The 17,689-nt window shown below is 40.0% G+C and overlaps 1 protein-coding gene across 5 annotated transcripts in view; it reads right to left on the bottom strand.

Moving 5' to 3' along the window:
- The window catches only part of LOC138711898 (facilitated trehalose transporter Tret1-like), a 209,773-nt gene that overhangs the window by 74,643 nt on the left and 117,441 nt on the right, over nt 1-17,689 (bottom strand). The window contains exon 3 of one of the 5 annotated variants that reach the window (XM_069843180.1): nt 2,835-2,970. The exons of 2 other annotated variants lie outside the window; for them this stretch is intronic. In XM_069843180.1, the coding sequence (XP_069699281.1) occupies nt 2,835-2,970 (136 nt within the window). Of the gene's footprint in view, nt 1-2,782; nt 2,971-17,689 lie in introns of those variants that run through there. 2 more of the 5 variants (XM_069843183.1, XM_069843185.1) reach the window with 2 other exon arrangements.

The raw sequence follows: 17,689 nt of genomic DNA, 5'->3' as shown, positions 1-17,689 counted from the left end.
ATGACGTTGCGTTAGGATCTGGTGCTTCAGTTGCCTCTATAATCTGACTATACCGTCGGTATCGTTAGTAAACAGGACAAATTGCGCGTTCATCTCCCAGGCCCTCACTCGCCTTGGACGGGCAATATTGTTTCATTGCTTTGTTTAGCCTCAAATACATTCTACTATATCAGTGGATGTATAAAGAAAATAAAAAAAATCAGAATTCTTATACACTAAGAATTCCATCGCTGTGGAATAATGGTTAGCATGTCTGATCGTGAAACGAGCTGATTCTGATTCAAATCCTAGTTGGGACAAGTTACCTGGTTGAGGGTTTTTCGGTGTTTAACTCAACTCAATAAGAGTAAATGCTGGATAACTTTCGACGCTGGACCCTGGACTCATTCCGGTTGCATTGTCATATCCATTTCACTCGGATGCAGTTTCTAAGTGGCGTAAAATAAACCAATTTTTTAAAATATATTAAGAATATAAATTAAAAACAATTTTATTTCTATTTCATAAATGCGTTGTCATAAATTAAACGATATTTTCTCTTTACTCGAATCTGAGAATCTAAATTGAGGGAATCAGAAACAAAGAGGTATAAGTGCACTTCAGTTACGATTGAGAATATATGATTGAAAATATTCAAGCTTTCGTACATATAATGAAGTTTTGAATTTAAATTTTACTATGTGATGTAGTTAAAAGATGTATTCCTTTGGCGCTAGAATTTCTTATGCTTTAGCTTACCCTGGATGCACTTAACTCATTTGTTTAGGAATGTCACTTGTACCCGTTTGCTTCTTACCTCCTCAATTTACATACATACGAGTACATTTATATAATTTGTGAATGCATGCCATCTAAGTGCTAATGGGAACCAAGAAACACTTAAATCCATTCGTGATGTTCTGAAGGCTGAAAGTTCTATTGTTACTGATATGAGTCAATTCACAATAGCAAGTTTTAAGTATGCTCCAATCATTTCAGTTGGAAAATAACGATATTTTTTCATGGTGAAAAACATTCTCCCCGACAGACGGTTGATAGTTGAGAACCTGAAAAAACATCTCGTTGTAGCACATTACCAAGAAAAGTAAGTACTGTACTGTAGCGAGCTGACAAATAACTATAACGTCATTGGAGCTGTCGAGTTGATCCGTGATTTGGTGGAGACTTGCAGGGGAAATCCGGTGTTTTTCCTTAGCTGCAGATGGAGGGGAGTGCTGCTATTGACTGCTAGAAATAACAGCAGCAATAGCTCTTAACTACTAAGAAATCATTCGCTGACTGGAACATTGGGTTGCAAGAATTACAGTTCGCCTAATTCCTTCTCGAACTGTCGATGTCGTGTTAGTAGCCTACCGTGTAGATCGCAACTATCGTAGTCTGAGCCAGTGATTTCCGCTGCACTGTGGAGTGTAATGTTGTACAGGAGCTTACTGTGCGAAATTTAAATGCGTTTTTAGTAAGTGATTGCTTGTAGTTAGTTGTTTCAAATACTACATAATTGTAATGCTACATGAATGTCGGTATTTTAATTAGGCAGTTCGTTATTGTAATATATTCTGTAGTGTTTTATACAGTATATCAGCATGACGAGTGTTCATAAACGCGGTAAAACTATTCATAGTGAAGGTTGAGAGATCATAGCCTGTATGTCACAAGGAACCAGTTAGCAAACAGCTGGTGTGACCTATGGCTCTAGATATAGAGAGAACAGCAAAATGTGCAGGGGTAGGAACATCAGGAGCTTACTGAAGAGAGAATAAAGACAGTAACAAAATGTGATTGGCAGTACTATAGCCGTCATATTCAGAAGCTGGACGGGATTATTGAAGACGTCATTGATGAAATTATCATTAGCAACCTTAATACCAGCAGCAGTGACGAATAAAATTCTAGTAAGTCACCATCTTTCGAAGAAAGCGACGATTCGGAGCTGGCTTTACCCTTGGAAGGGAATTGCACGTCTCTTTAGTTTCAGATTTAGAAGTACAGTTTTGTACCTTTTTTTTTCAATTTGGTTTTATAGTTTGATTTATTTCTGTAATTAATAATGATGCATTTTTTAAATTTAAAATAAGATAAAAGATTAAACGTTTACAAACTTTGAAACTTCACTGTACTGAAATACTGTAAAAACAAGGGTAATATACCTTGACTACTTCTTCTTTAACAATATTTTAACACAGTATTACAGTTTTATAGATTTTAAATTTTTTAACTTGCATTATTTTAAATATAAGTGCTATAAAGTGAATCGATAGAAGAGAAATTATGTATTTGTATAAGTTTATTATACAGTATAAGTATTACATAAGTCTAATTCGAGTGCCCGGAGAGAAAGTCAAGTCTACATTCAATCTGACAAAATTTCGGCACTAATGTTTGCCGGTCGAACAGCAACAATATCCTCCGCGATTGCGTTCCCTCACTCAAGGACTGCCTGGTCACAACTCTTCTCGTCAGCTCGCTACAATACTTACTGAAATGTGAAACATAGCTCTATTTATTTTGCTAATAATTGTGACATAAAATATAGTATACAGAGATAAAATTTTAGCTTACCCCTGAAAGAGTAGAACTCGTGCTCAGGGACGGATTAGGTAATTATATTAAATTACTGCTTTGATGATTTAACTATGTATTTTCGTAATTTTTAAATGCCTGTTTTGAACATTTTACCGGTTCTCTGAATTTTAAGCGCATATTTGTCTGCCTATTTCAACCAAAATGAAAGCTTGAAATTCCGGACTCTATTTATTACTGTCAGTTTCATTTCCATACATACACACACGACGACAGCCTGATGTATTCCTGTCATCTTGCGACCAGTCTCTCACCTATCCATGACGCTTCATCGTCCGTCACTTGTTCTGTGTTGTTTGCGGATTGCATGGCAGGGAGCGCCACTGCTGAGAAGCCCAGGTTCATTCCGGGGGCGATAGCTACTAAGTTGGCCAGCAATCCCACCGCCACCTAGAAAACGGATATACTATAATTTTGTGATAAGACCATCTATGCATATAGGCCTAATTGTGTGTATTATTATAAACTGTAGAGTAAGCAAACTACTGGAAGTTTTATAGTTTCCTTACACAGTATTGATGTGTCCCTAAAACTATAAAACATGACAGTGCATATCGTCGCCTGAATGCAAGAACTAGGTAACTTGACTTTTCATATTTTGTGACATTGCCTATATACTTATTTATTGCACTAAGGAATATGTCTCGTTTTCTTTTACCTATTTGTTATATTGGAAAATAGATGTCGCTCGTATCGTTCGATCAGTTACCTAGATCCTGGATTACATTTTGTGCGATTTTTGCTATGCTATAAAAGAGGTAACTAAAAACGCAAATTTCGAGTTAATTAGTTCTTGCATTCAGGCGGCGATATGCTTTCAGCACAGACAACAGACTGAAATCAAAACATGTGTAACATCTGCCATTTATAGTCTCCTCTACAGTCTAACGTCTGCCAGAGACGGGAAAAGTTATTTTCTCGCAACAGTTCCAAATGTTCCAGTTTCCCGAAACTATTAAGTTTGAAATAACAGTTCCAAAATAACATCGTAGGTACAAAATGGTATTTTGGTACATGTACAGTACATACGACTATACTGCGTTTCATAATATCTGACAGACGACGTAAGCATTGCCGACAAGGGAAAGGAGAAAGATACTTGCTAATCAACCAATGGCAGAGGTCACATTTCAAACTTATCTTGAAGTTGGGCTGAAGTAGAACGCTTCAGACCGCCCACCTTCAATATAAGCATGGAATGTGATCTCTACCATTGGTTGATTAGCAAGTACCTAAGGTAAAATGAGGTTACTTTAATCAATTCTGATTTTCACAATTGAATAAAAATTGTTGTTTTAATTTAAATGGGATGAAAATAAATAATGAAATATCTCTTTTTATTTACCTGCACAACCTCAAAGTTAGAAATATAGACATTAAATACTTTAAAAAAACCACGTGATCAAAGATATATCTACATAGTTTGGGGATATTTTTATTAGAAGTACTTTTTCAGTGTTATTTCAAATTAACCCCTCTTTTATGGCAGTACTTTCGTTTTTTAAATGTGTTATTTATTGTAGGTGCTAAACACAACCATCATTTAAGATCAACGCATTTATAACACAAATATATGATTGTAAACAGTAAAAAAATCTTAAAGTTTAAGACATTCAATATTAGTTTCAAATTGAAATTGAAATATTGATGTTCAATATCTTATATGTCTGTTTCAAATTAAAACAAAACCTTGCCATCAGAGTCAGTTTTCAAAGATAGTTTAGGTAAAAACTGAACAATATCTTACTTCTTAATTTCGGAACTATCTTCCATAACAACTGTAAATCGTCTTTTATCGTTTTTCGTGATTGATTTCAGCCCTACAATTACAGTTGCTGGAGGATCTACTTCTGTTATTTTACACACGTATTTATAGTTCCCTCTCCCACCGCGATGAGAAGAAAACTTCGTTATAACATATTTATCCACAGTCACATTCCCAGCAGGTAGTTGTGCATTTTCTTTTCTTGTACATTGGACGCAACTTCAGGTTTATCAGTAAGAGATTTTGCTTCTACCACTGTTGTTGATGGAGACGAATCTTCATCATCGATGTCTTGATTACTTGGTGTTTCCCTACCGATTTCAATACAGGTGGGAATCATTGATCAAGTAATCAAAATAACCTCAGAAGCAGGTCAATGTTAGCCTAGTGAACAAAGACTGATCATTGATATTTACGATTATAAATATTGAAATTATTTTCAATGATAACACTGACACGATACAATAGCAATAATTGCTACATGTTAAATACTCACCCTTGTAAACATGAAATTTTACAGCGACCAAAATCTCGCAAGTTCACATACATTACAATAAACAACCACACTTCGAGCGGGAATGCACAAGCTGATCTCACATTCCCGCCAATTTTAATATTAAACTACCAGTGCAGCCACTAGAGAAACAAAAGTTTTCCATGTCCCAAGACGACCAGCCCAAGCCTATATTAACAAACGCTTGATGTGGTAACCAATGTATCCCCAGAAGTCAAAGTATCCTCATTATACGGCATCTTTCTCCCTACCCCTGCCACCAATGTTTACGTCGTCTGTCAGCCATTGTGCAACGCAATATAGTTTGTAGTGTAACAGCAGTATTTTGGATGCTAGATGACAATATACTTCTTTGTATGTCATGTGGTCGAGTATGAGGTCATAATCAGCTGAGTTGTGACCTCGTGGAAAAGAAACAACTATAAAATACTTAGAAACAGAACCACACAAAGCATTAGGAATGCTAAACACCGCCACGCCCTGAGTCTCGTCGACCCATCCAGTCTTTGGAATAACTTACGTGATATGGGAGTAGGGAAGAAGACATCAGAAGCTGAAGTTATAAACATACCACTTAATAAACTCAATGAATACTTTACCTCACCTCCCACTATACGACCTGAAAAATAGTCAAAATTAAATACAATCAATACTTTCCTAGGTAATCATCCTCTTTGTAGCGATTTTTTTCTCGTATATTATTGATTCTGAAGTAAGGAGGGCTCTTAAAAGCATTAAATCTATAGCACAAGGCACTGATAACATAAGCATAGTCTTTATCAATAAGTTAGTCGATGTCGTGCTTCCCGTAATAACTCATATTTTCAAATCTCCAATTATCACGTCCGCTTATCCGCAACTCTGGAAAACAGCTTTGGTACATCTACTTCCTGAAGCAAATTAATCTACTTTTACCAAAGACTATAGACCAATCTCCATTCTTCTGTTTTATCTAAAGCCCTGGAACGCATCATTCATAAGCATTCGTCAGGTTATCTAATCGAATTTATTCTTTTAGACCCTTTACAATCAGATTCAGAAATGGCCATAGCACTTCTACTGCCTTGTTGAATGTTACTGAGGACATAAGTGCAACCATGGATAAACGACAGACTACTAAGTTATACTAGTTTTATTGGATAAGTTGTAGAAACAAAAGCCGCCCTAAATAAGGGTTCGAATAGATCGGCCTACTAATCAATTCATAAAGAATAATAAGTAAAGAAAACAATTTTGCGACACTTGGAAAGAAAAAGAAAACACATTAAGATAAGAAAACGTAGGAAATCATTTACAATAAAAATTTTGTTGGGTACAAATGATTACTATTTATAGCTAAGGATGATTTTAACACGTGAGATCCTATGGCATCAATCGTTGCATCAGAAATTTTATATTGTTGAAGTTGATTTAAAGTTTCACGTGGGATCGTGCCACGGGCACCGAACATGAGCCCAAAAACTGTCCAATGTGTGATGTGGTATTGTGCTCCAAGATGCTGACAACAAGGCTCATATATGACTTGTTTTTCACGACACACCTCTTGTGGCTGTTGCTCATGCATCTCAAAACGGATTGTGGGATCAAGAATGACACCCTTATCCTTCTGCCGATCAATTATGATGATATCAGCCCGTCTAGTAGAGCCATCAGAAGAGACGCAACCAACCTCCTCATAAACCTCATAGGAAGCATTCTGACAGATTGAAGCTACGATGAGAGAACGAACCGTATTATGTCTGTTGATTCGGAGCAATTCTCCAAGATGGCAGAAACCCAAGACTGAGGAAGCGTTTCTTGCTCGTCGCATCTTCTGCAACGGGTTGAGTCAAGAGTTCTACCAGGGAGAGTACGTACAGGTATTGTATTACAGTTCATCTTAATGGCTTGCGTCCACTGACTGCTCGAAAATCCCTTTTTGGTTGAGATCCACGAATTACCTTTCTTCCAGTGAGAATAGAAAACAACTCCCAAACCTTTACTTTTCAATTTGCTCCATTGATGAAAAGAATCTTCACGCAATGCTTTTCTTAGTTTTTGAGAAGAAATACGTTCAGAGCAATCGAAGGTAATTGGTAATTGTTTGATGCAATGTTCAATTTCGTTTGGAAGATTTCGAGTGGCTGCTACATGAGGGTTGTCAACGTGTAAAAATCTTTGACAAATATTAAAGTGCTGAAGGTAAGCTTCCCACTGGGCTTTAAATACTCCTAAACCTCGCAATCTTCTTGGTGCATACAACATAGCATCCGGGGTGTCAGTAGGTATGTTAATTATTTCCTTAAGAGCGCTGCGAATTAATTTGTCAATATCAGATAGAAATTTCACTTTAAGATCTTTTAAAGGAGCACATTGGAAGGGGTAAACCAACTGAGGCCAGATATATTCATTTAATATATTTATCTTTTGGTCAGGCATGAGTAAGGGTGAAGTGGCCAGCTGATTAAGATTTCTTGTCAGTTTTTCAATTAGTTGCGCCGCATTAAATTTTATTTCATCAAAGTCTTTGATTCTGTTGACTTCGATCTACTATTGACTAAACTACAAACGCTACATCTTTTTGATAGTGTTATCACCTGAATGCACTCCTACCTTACTGGTGCCAGCAGCGTGTCATATCTAATAATCATTTTTCATCTTGGCTGACTGTAAACACAGGAGTTCTTCAGGGTTCTCTGTTTATATAAACGGAATTTCTAAATCGTTGAAGCACTGTAGATATCAAATATGTGCAGACGACGCTCAATTGTATACTTCAGCCCGTCCTGATGCTCTAAATGACAGCAGGAATTAATCTATGGTTCTCGAACAGAATAGCCTGTGATTTACATGCGTTTAGGTTAAGACCAAATTGTTGAGACCAGGAACAGATGGAATCCAGATTTTTATTAAGACTATTAAATTTCATGAAAATCACAGCATGTAATACAAATTTGCAACAATTTCGGAGATTACGCCCTCTTAACATCGAAGAATTCACTATCCCAACAAAACTTCCACACAATATATACTACAAGTTCATATGATATATAAAAGACAAAACCCTAACACGACATTTTATACAGCACATCAAATTAAAAGCGTACACAAGAAATGAAAAAAAAAATATATATATATATATATATTACTTGCCCATAATAAAATTCACATTCACAATAATATTCATATATTGATATTTACATTGATATTTTAAATTAATTTCAGAACATGCCACTTCCAATAGCGAAAGTTAGGCAAATATGGGCACCATAAGGCATTTTACTCTATATTTTGCACTTGGGTAATGATAAGAGCTTGAAAACCTAAAACATTTTACAGTAATTTTAAACGTTATAATCATTTCACACAGTGGCAGCACTGGTCACGTACTTCAAGCAGCGAAAGTAAGCCTCGTATTTGTTAAAAAAAAGAGATAAAACAGTAATTTAATTAGTTTTAAGTTAAATATTTAACTTTGTCCCTACAGTTACATATATGAATTTTATAAGTACCTAAAAACTAAAATAGTTAAAATTGAATATTAGTTTTTGGACTCCCAATCAGCTGATCCGGCCGACATATTGAATACTTGACCAGTGTAAAACCTACTCGGACACATTGTCACAATATTAATTAATTTATTGTATTGTAGTGATTTTTGCTATACATATTTATATTTTATAATCTTGAACTGTTTAGTAACTACTTGTAAAGAGTTAAATATATTAAGTAACAGGTGAAGTTAAATATAAAAATAATACAATTTCGTGTCTTATTATAGTTTAGTATAGTAACGACTAGAATTGTATGTGCTAGTAACGTGTGAATAATAGAAGATAAATGAAGTGATATATTAAGTAAGAGGTGAGGTTAAATATAAGAATAATACAATTTCGTATCTTATTAAAGTTTAGGCCTAATTTAGTTAAGTATAGTAAAGCTAGAAGCGTATATGTGCCAGTGACGTGTGAATAATAGAAGATAAGCGAAGCGAAGTGAAGTGAAGTGAAGTGAACTGAAGTGAAGTGAAAATGAGCATTTTGTGAGATAAGTATGGTGCAAGTCGAAGTGTGTCAAGGTGTTAATTGTAAGCAGTGCATTATATGATTTCATTGGGACTGAGCAAATACTAATGCTGAAAATGTAAATAGTCAGTGGAAATGTAAATATTGAAATAAATTAGATATTGTACAGGAACAAGCGGAAACCATCACCCAATTACGCTGAAAATTAGAGCTTGCTAATGAGGAAAGAGCAGCCTTGACATCTACAAGGCCTAAAGTTAGAAGTAAATCACCAGAGTTTAAGGTGATTTGAAGAGTACAGGGAAGAATTCCATTGTTCCTAGTGCTGCTGTTGCTACCTCTAGTACTGAAGTGGAACTGAGCAATAGATTCTCTGTTCTCGATTTTCTAGCACCTGAATCTGATGCACCTCGTAATTCAGTATCGGAGCCCAAGCGTAGGAGGAAGATATTTTTGATGGGTAGCAGCCATGGCTCCAGGCTTCATTGGGTGAGAAATATGCTGTTACCAGCTTTTTCAAACCCAACGCTTCTCTGTTCAATGGGATCTATCTGCGCTTGATAAGAACATCATGTAATTATAGTGGGTGCAGGAAACAGCCTAGACAGGACCTCAATTATACAATTGATGGAGATATATACACAACATTGCACAGAGGAGTGGGTTTTGTGAACCTTTCTTCAGGGGCATGACAAGCCGTGGATGAATAGGAGAGTTAAGAGTGTAAGTCTGCGGATTGACTTTTCTTAGTTGGAGAGGGACGTGGCCCACATTAATATTATAAACACATCTTCCATTGTAAGAGAGGAATACACTAATTATGGACTGCATTTGAATTCTCGAAGCAAGGACTCGCTAACGCGTCTCATTGCTGACAGTCTTAAGTGTGACCATGGCAAGTGTGACAATAATATTCCTATCGTAATCCGTCATATGGCTTGTCCTTTTTTAGGGTAAATAAAAAAGTCAAAATAATAACAATAATAAAGACAATAATAATAATAATAATAATAATAATAATAATAATAATAATAATAATAATAATAAACAGAATCAACAAATCGTAACGCCAACAACAATCAATGTATTTCATCAGAATATAAGAAGTATAAGACTGATAAACATATGCATCCTTAGATTCCGAACATTTAAATCCGAATGTGCTATGTATTACCGAACACCATATGAAACAATAGAAAATATTGCCTCTCTCACTGGAAGGATATAGATTAAGTGCTAGTTACTGCAGACAAACTCTTGAGCATGGAGGCGTGAGTGTATTTCTCAAATCTTACCTTAATTTCAAAAACATTTTTACAATTTTTGCAAAGACAGGGATTTAGAAATTTGTGCTGTTGAATTAGAAAATAAAACATATAATTTCATCACAATATGTCTATTTATACAGCACTATCTGGAGATTACGAAAATTTTATTCATTTATTGGAAAATACACTGGAATATTTACAGAAACTGAAACGTGAATGCATTATTTGCGGAGACATCAATGTCGATTATCTAACAGAAAGTAATAGAAGAGATCAACTAAATTCATTGTTATCATCTTTCAATTTAATTTATACAGTAAATTTTCTGACCAGAACACAAGGGAATTCAGCTACTGCAACAGACAACATATTCATCGGAAAAGAAAGAATGGGTATATCTTAAACAACCCCAAATAATTAATGGTCTTGCGGATAATGATATTAAACTCCTAAATATAAGTTAACACCTCATCAAAAAAATCAACTAAAGTGAGATTCAAAAATATAAACAGTGAATCATTAAATAATTTTGAAACAAATCTTAAAAATGAAACATGGGAATCAGTATATAGTCAAAGTGATATGAACAGTAAATTCAACGAGTTCCATAAAACATTTCTAATATTTTTGAATCCAATTTTCCTGTAAAGTATAAAAATTCAACATTATACAAAATAGATGGATTACACAAGGTATTAAAATCTTATGCAAAACCAAGAGACCATTATACATACAAAGCAGAAATAATAATGACAAAAACTTAAAACAACACTACAAAAATTATGTTATCCAAAAAGCTAAAAAATTACACTACAATACAACAATACAAAACTTTGATATCAAAATCGAAATGACTTAGAAAATAATTAAAAAGGAAATTGGACGATCGAAAAGTAAAGTAACTAGCTATACCCTTATATACATGAATGTAACAATACCAAAACGTCAACTCAAATGAAATTACAAACATATTTAACCTATTTTCTTACAATAACTCATAACATCAATATCCCCCAAGATAGTGTTATTAACAGTTTAGACACTTTAACACAATATTTTCCAACAAAATTCCCAGATATTCAAATATTTCCAACACACAAACAAGAAATAATTGCAATTATTAAAGATTTAAAGCCAAAAAAACTACTCAGACTATGATGAATTAACAAGCAAAATATTAAAGGCGAGTTCACATATTATAACTGGGCCACTAAGTTATTTATGTAATTATTCAATGTTCAATGGTATATTCATCGGCAGATTAAAATATTCAATAGTTATTCCTATCTTCAAAAAGGAACAAAGTTTCCAGAAAATTACAGACCCATATCACTTTTACCAGTTTCCTTAAAATCTTTGAGAAAGTAATGTACAAAAGATTATATCATCATCTAAAAAAATACACTTTATTCCTAGAAAAGTTTGGATCCAGGAAAAATAAATGCACGGAAAATACAACATTTAGTTTAACTGTAAAAATTCTGGAGGCAGTTAATAAAAAATTACAAGTTGGAGGGATTTTCTGTGATTTATCCAAAACATTTGACTGTATAAATCATAAAATGCTGCTAGACAAATTAGATTATTATGGAATTAAAACCATTGCACACCAATGGTTTCACTCATATCTCATAGAGAGGAAAAAGAAATCAATACAACTATGAAATCCACATCGACATGGCGAAGTATTGTGAGAGCTGCAACGAAATTCGAACTCACGACCAGCGTCCCGCAAGAGAGCAGATCGCGCGTAAGTCGACACGGGCTCCACGGAGCACTGAGGGACGGCGAGCGGCGGAGAGAAGAGAGGGGAAAGGGCCTACGCGGCGAAGGAGTTTGCGCGCGCATCTGGTGCTGGCAGAGAGGAGAGGGATCTGGATTGGTCTCTGGAGTGCTATCTCTGGACAAGCGTGGAACTTTCCAGGCTACGTCGCTGTGGTTATCAAACGCGAGTGAACTCAGACAGAGTGTGATTCATGATTAGTTCAGTCAGTAAGCCAGTGAACAGAGCAAACCAGCCAGTCTTGTGTACCGGAGTTCGACTTGGGTGTGCGTCCGTAACTGTGTCAGCATCCGAAGGCCTGAGTTCGAGTGCAGTGGACCGCAGTTGGAGGGACCTGAGTTCGAGTACAGTGGACTGTCTCTGAAGGTCTATGGTTCGAGATACTGTGAACTCGAGTGACTGAGCTAGAAGAACTGTGAACTGAGAACTGACAGTTCTGATTTGTAAATAGTGCTTTGTAAATATTAGTTAAGATTAACAGTTCATTGTTGTTCGTAATAGTCCAAGTAAATTGTCATTGTCGTCGGTGGAGTGCACCAACGAATACTGTGTCACTGTGTGGAGAGCAAATCCCATTGTTGACGAGAGTGAAGAGATATTGTTAAGAATAAAACTACATTGTTGTTCAGTAATAAAAAGTTACACTGGTGTCAGAATCGGGACATTATCGACATAATGGAGAACCTACAGCAGATCCTGGAAGCCATCAAAGAAATGAACAGACACATCAGTGAGGTGAAAAGCGACATAAGTGACGTAAAAGCGGAGTTGAAGAACGATATAAGTGAAGTGAAAACGGAGATGAAAAGTGACATAAGCGAAGTGAAAGGCAACATAAGCGGAGTGAAAGATGACGTCACTACGCAAATTGAAAGCGTTTCGGCCCACGTAGATGGAATTGTCTCTATCGTGAAAGACGAACTCAAAGCCAATCTTGATTACCTAAACAAGAATTTTACAACTATAAACGAGACAGTAGCCGAATTGAGACAGGAGGTAGACCATTTCGACGGCAAAATCCGCGATCCCGAGCGTCGTCAAGAGCAGACGAGCGAGTTGCTGGACAAGACGAGTGAGGTGATGGACAAGCACGCCGAGAAAAACAAGGACATACTCACGTTGATGGACCGACATGCTGAAGAAAACAAGCACATCCTCGCGTTGGTGGATCGCCAGACTAGAGAACAGAAACAGATAGTTGCCGAGGAGGTTCGACGTGTCATGCAAGAAGCGGCCACAGAGTTGAGGACTATATAGTGGCCCTGCGGAACCATCGCCTTCAGCCAGACATCACAACGTCAAGACGCCGAAGTTCGACGGTACGACGTCTTGGGCGATATTCCGTCGCCAGTTCGAGGCCATCGCAGAGCACAATGGGTGGACGCCAGCAGAGAAAACCACTCAGCTGCTGGCCGCGCTTCAGGGACAGGCGTCGGAGATTCTTCACAGCGTTCCAGAAGATAGGACAGCCGCTGAGATAATGGCGGCCCTGGAGGGACGTTATGGTGACCATCAACTTGCGGCAGCATTTAGGACCCAACTAAAAACGAGGGTCCAACAGTCAGGCGAGTCCCTACAAGAATTTGAGATGGCGGTTGAACAACTGGCCCACAAGGCCCTCAGGGGCTTACCTAATGATTTCATCGCTGGAGAGGCGGCCTACACCTTCGGCAGCGGAGTTCGAGACCCCGAAATCAGACAACAGCTACTCCTGGCAGAGCATCGCACCATCAACGCAGCTCTGCCGGCGGCCCTCAGGATGGAGGCGGCCAAGTCGGCGGCGGGAGTCTCAACACCGCACTGGATCAGGAGCGTCACGGTGACGGATGCTGGGGGGCGCCTACCGAAGCCACCCGAGCGGCAGAGACGAGGAACGCCCACCTGCTGGTCCTGTGGCAGACTGGGACATTTGAGAAGGGACTGCGACCGATCCGGCCACAAGCAGGAGAGAGAGGTGGCCGACGTCGAGGAGCGCCAGCAGTCAACGGAGCGGCGGAGACGACGGACGCCCACCTGCTAGTCCTGCGGCAGACCGGGGCACTTGAGAAGGGATTGCGACCAATTTGGCCACAGGCGGGAGAGAGAGGTGGCCGACGTCGAGGAGCGCCAACAGTCAACGGAGCGGAGGAAACGACGGGCGCCCACCTGCTGGTCCTGCGGGAGACCGGGACACCTAAGGAGGGACTGCGACCGCTCTGGCCACCGGCAGGAGAGAGAGGTGGCTGACAACGAGAGGAGCCAACAGTCGCCTGAGCAACGTGGACGACGGGTGCCCATCTGCTGGTCCTGCGGTAAACCTGGGCACCTGCGGAGGAGTTGCGACCGACCTGGCTACAGCCAGGAGAGAGAGGGGGCCGATGCTAGGAGGAGCACGTCGGCGTCATCATCACCGACCCCGCGGCTCGTCCTGAAACCGGTTGACAGAAGATGCGACGATGGGCAGATTGCTGAAGGACGTATAAAATGCCGTTCATGCACAGTACTGGTGGACACCGGGGCGATGCTCATTATCGCTAGACCAGACGTCGTGCGTGGCCTACCTGGGAGGACGCCGCTGCGCCAATACGAGCTACGGACTGCTTCAGGCGAGAGCTTGCCCATCCAGAGAGAGGTCTTCCTGGACCTGACCTGTGGGAAGAGGAAACTGGAGATGTGGGTGTTCGTCGCCAATATCACCGAGGACGTCGTCCTGGGACTCGACGCCATGCGGTTACTCGATGCGACGGTGGACGTCCGGCGCCGTATACTCCGTCTTGGTCGGGATGAAGTGTTCCTGATGGACGCCGAAGACAATCCGTGGCCAGCGAGCTCTCCTTGGAGGGGAAGTGGAAAATCAAGACGGCGCTCACGCAGTACGAGTATTGCTGCCCATCCAAGCCAAGGATGGGGTGGCACCACCATAAGGAGGGAGCAGCTAGAGGACCCAAACATTGGACAGCTACTTCGGGATGTGGAGTCCGGCCAGAGACCAGTATGGGCCAATATCGCCAACCGTAGCACCACTTACAAGAGCTACTGGTCCCAGTGGGAATCCTTCACTGTCAAGGACAGTATTCTGAAGAGGATTTGGGAGTCGGCCGATGGAAGAACCCACATAGAACAACTTGTTCTGCCCAGGAGCAAGGTGAAGGAAGTGCTGGAGGACACTCATGCTGGAGTGACTGGAGGCCACCTGGGAGCCAACAAGACGCTGGACAAGTTAAGACAGAGGTTCTACTGGCTACATCAGAGAACCGACACGTAATAATGGTGCCGAAGATGCGACACCTGTGCAGCCAGTCGCGGACCAAGGACACGCAGCAGGGGAGCCATGCAGCAGTACAACGTGGGAGCTCCTTTTGAAAGGATCGCCATCGACGTTGCTGGACCATTCCCGGTCACGGATCGCGGGAACCGCTACCTGCTAGTCGCCATGGATACTTCACAAAATGGCCAGACGTGTACGCGATTCCCAACCAAGAGGCTTTGACAGTGGCCGACGCGCTGCTTGACAACTTCATCTGCCGATTCGGGGTGCCCCGGGAATTGCATAGCGATCAGGGGCGCAACTTCGAATCCAACCTGATGGGAGAATTTCTCGAGCGTCTGGGGGTGCATAAAACCAGGACCACTCCCCTCCATCCACAGTCCGACGGTATGGTGGGACGCTATATCAAAACCGTGGAAGAGCACCTGCGGAAGGTGGTGTCCAACCATCAACGAGACTGGGATGCCAGAGTCCCACTGTTCCTCTTGGCCTACAGAGCTTCGGTCCACGATACAACAGGGATGACACCGGCAAACATGGTCTTCGGGAGAGAGCTGCGCCTGCCCTGTGATCTGCTGTTTGGCACGCCACCCAGCGCCGACCAACCAGCAACTGACTATGTGGCAGAACTCACCGAGAAGTTGAATGTAGTTCATCAACTGGCCAGAGAGTACCTCAAGATGGCCAGCGACAGGACGAAAGTGCTCTACGACAGATTAGCCAACTCTGGAGGATTCCAGGTGGGCGACCTACCAGGACCAAAGGGAAATCACCAAAGCTGCAGCGTGCCTGGGATGGACCATACCGCGTGGTGACCCGGATCAACGACGTGGTGTACCGCATCCAGCGACAACCTCGAGGGAAGATGATGGTGGTGCATCTGGACCGATTAGCAGCCTACCAAGGGACTGCCCGGGACGAGCAGCCCTAAGGAGGGAGCAATGTGACAGCTGCAACGAGATTCGAACTCACGATCAGCGTCCCGCAAGAGAGCAGATCGCGCGTAAGTCGACACGGGCTCCACGGAGCACTGAGGGACGGCGAGAGGCGGAGAGAAGAGAGGGGAAAGGGCCTACGCGGCGAGGGAGTTTGCGCGCGCATCTGGTGCTGGCAGAGAGGAGAGGGATCTGGATTGTTCTCTGGAGTGCTATCTCTGGACACGCGTGGAACTTTCCAGGCTACGTCGCGCTGTGGTCATCAAACGCGAGTGAACTCAGACAGAGTGTGATTCATGATTAGTTCAGTCAGTAAGCCAGTGAACAGAGCAAGCCAGCCAGTCTTGTCTACCGGAGTTCGACTTGAGTGTGCGTCCGCAACTGTGTCAGCATCCGAAGGCCTGAGTTCGAGTGCAGTGGACCGCAGTTGGAGGGACCTGAGTTCGAGTACAGTGGACTGTCTCTGAAGGTCTATGGTTCGAGATACTGTGAACTCGAGTGACTGAGCTAGAAGAACTGTGAACTGAGAACTGACAGTTCTGATTTGTAAATAGTGCTTTGTAAATATTAGTTAAGATTAACAGTTCATTGTTGTTCGTAATAGTCCAAGTAAATTGTCATTGTCGTCGGTGGAGTGCACCAACGAATACTGTGTCACTGTGTGGAGAGCAAATCCCATTGTTGACGAGAGTGAAGAGATATTGTTAAGAATAAAACTACATTGTTGTACAGTAATAAAAAGTTACAGTATTAATAACGGAATTCCTCAAGCATCAATATTAGATCCCTTACTTTTTCTAGTGTTCATAAATGATTTTGCCACCCTAATAAAAGATGTAGATCATCCCATATTATTTGAAAATGACAGAACTATAGTAATTATAGCCAATAACTGCAACACATTCCAATCTTTTACAGAGGAAATTCTCCTCAAAATATGTGACTGGTTCTCAGTCAATGAATTAGTATTAAATTGTAACAAAACTAACATAATTCAATATAAATCCTGTCCAAACTCAACCTCGCAAATTTCAAGCGCAATAATTAACAATAGGTCCCTTATAGAAACAACAACAACCAAATTATTTGCTTAAAAGTCGATGTGTTAAATTGGAAAAATAATATTAAAGAAATTACCTCCAAACTAAATTCAATATGTCTTGCTATCGTATCTATGCAAAAGACAGTAAATATCAATATCATAAAAACAATGTACTTTGCATACTTCCACTCGGTAATGAGTTTTAGAATAATATTCTGGGGAAATTTCAGAGATAGTAACAGTATATTCCTACTACAAAAAGGAGTAATTAGAATAATGGTAGGTGCCAAATCTAGAAAATCGTGTAGGACTATTAAAAAAAAAAATAAATAATTCCCATGGCTTGTCAGTATATTTTTCATTAATAATCTTCCTCGTATGTAATCGTGAAAACTTTATAACAAATTCAACAATTCATAGCATAAAAACGCGTAAAAAATGGCTTTCATACTCCACCGGTAAGTCTACCGTGCTATCAAAAAGAAGTGCGTTATATGGCAGTAAAAACTTTTAATACTGTAGGCTCCCTTCATTCATTAATTTAGTGCTCT

Source organism: Periplaneta americana, chromosome 13 (genome assembly GCF_040183065.1).
Source record: "Periplaneta americana isolate PAMFEO1 chromosome 13, P.americana_PAMFEO1_priV1, whole genome shotgun sequence".
Lineage (NCBI taxonomy): Eukaryota > Metazoa > Arthropoda > Insecta > Blattodea > Blattidae > Periplaneta > Periplaneta americana.
Note: the sequence above shows the minus strand (reverse complement) of the source record. Positions and strands in the feature narration are given on the sequence as shown.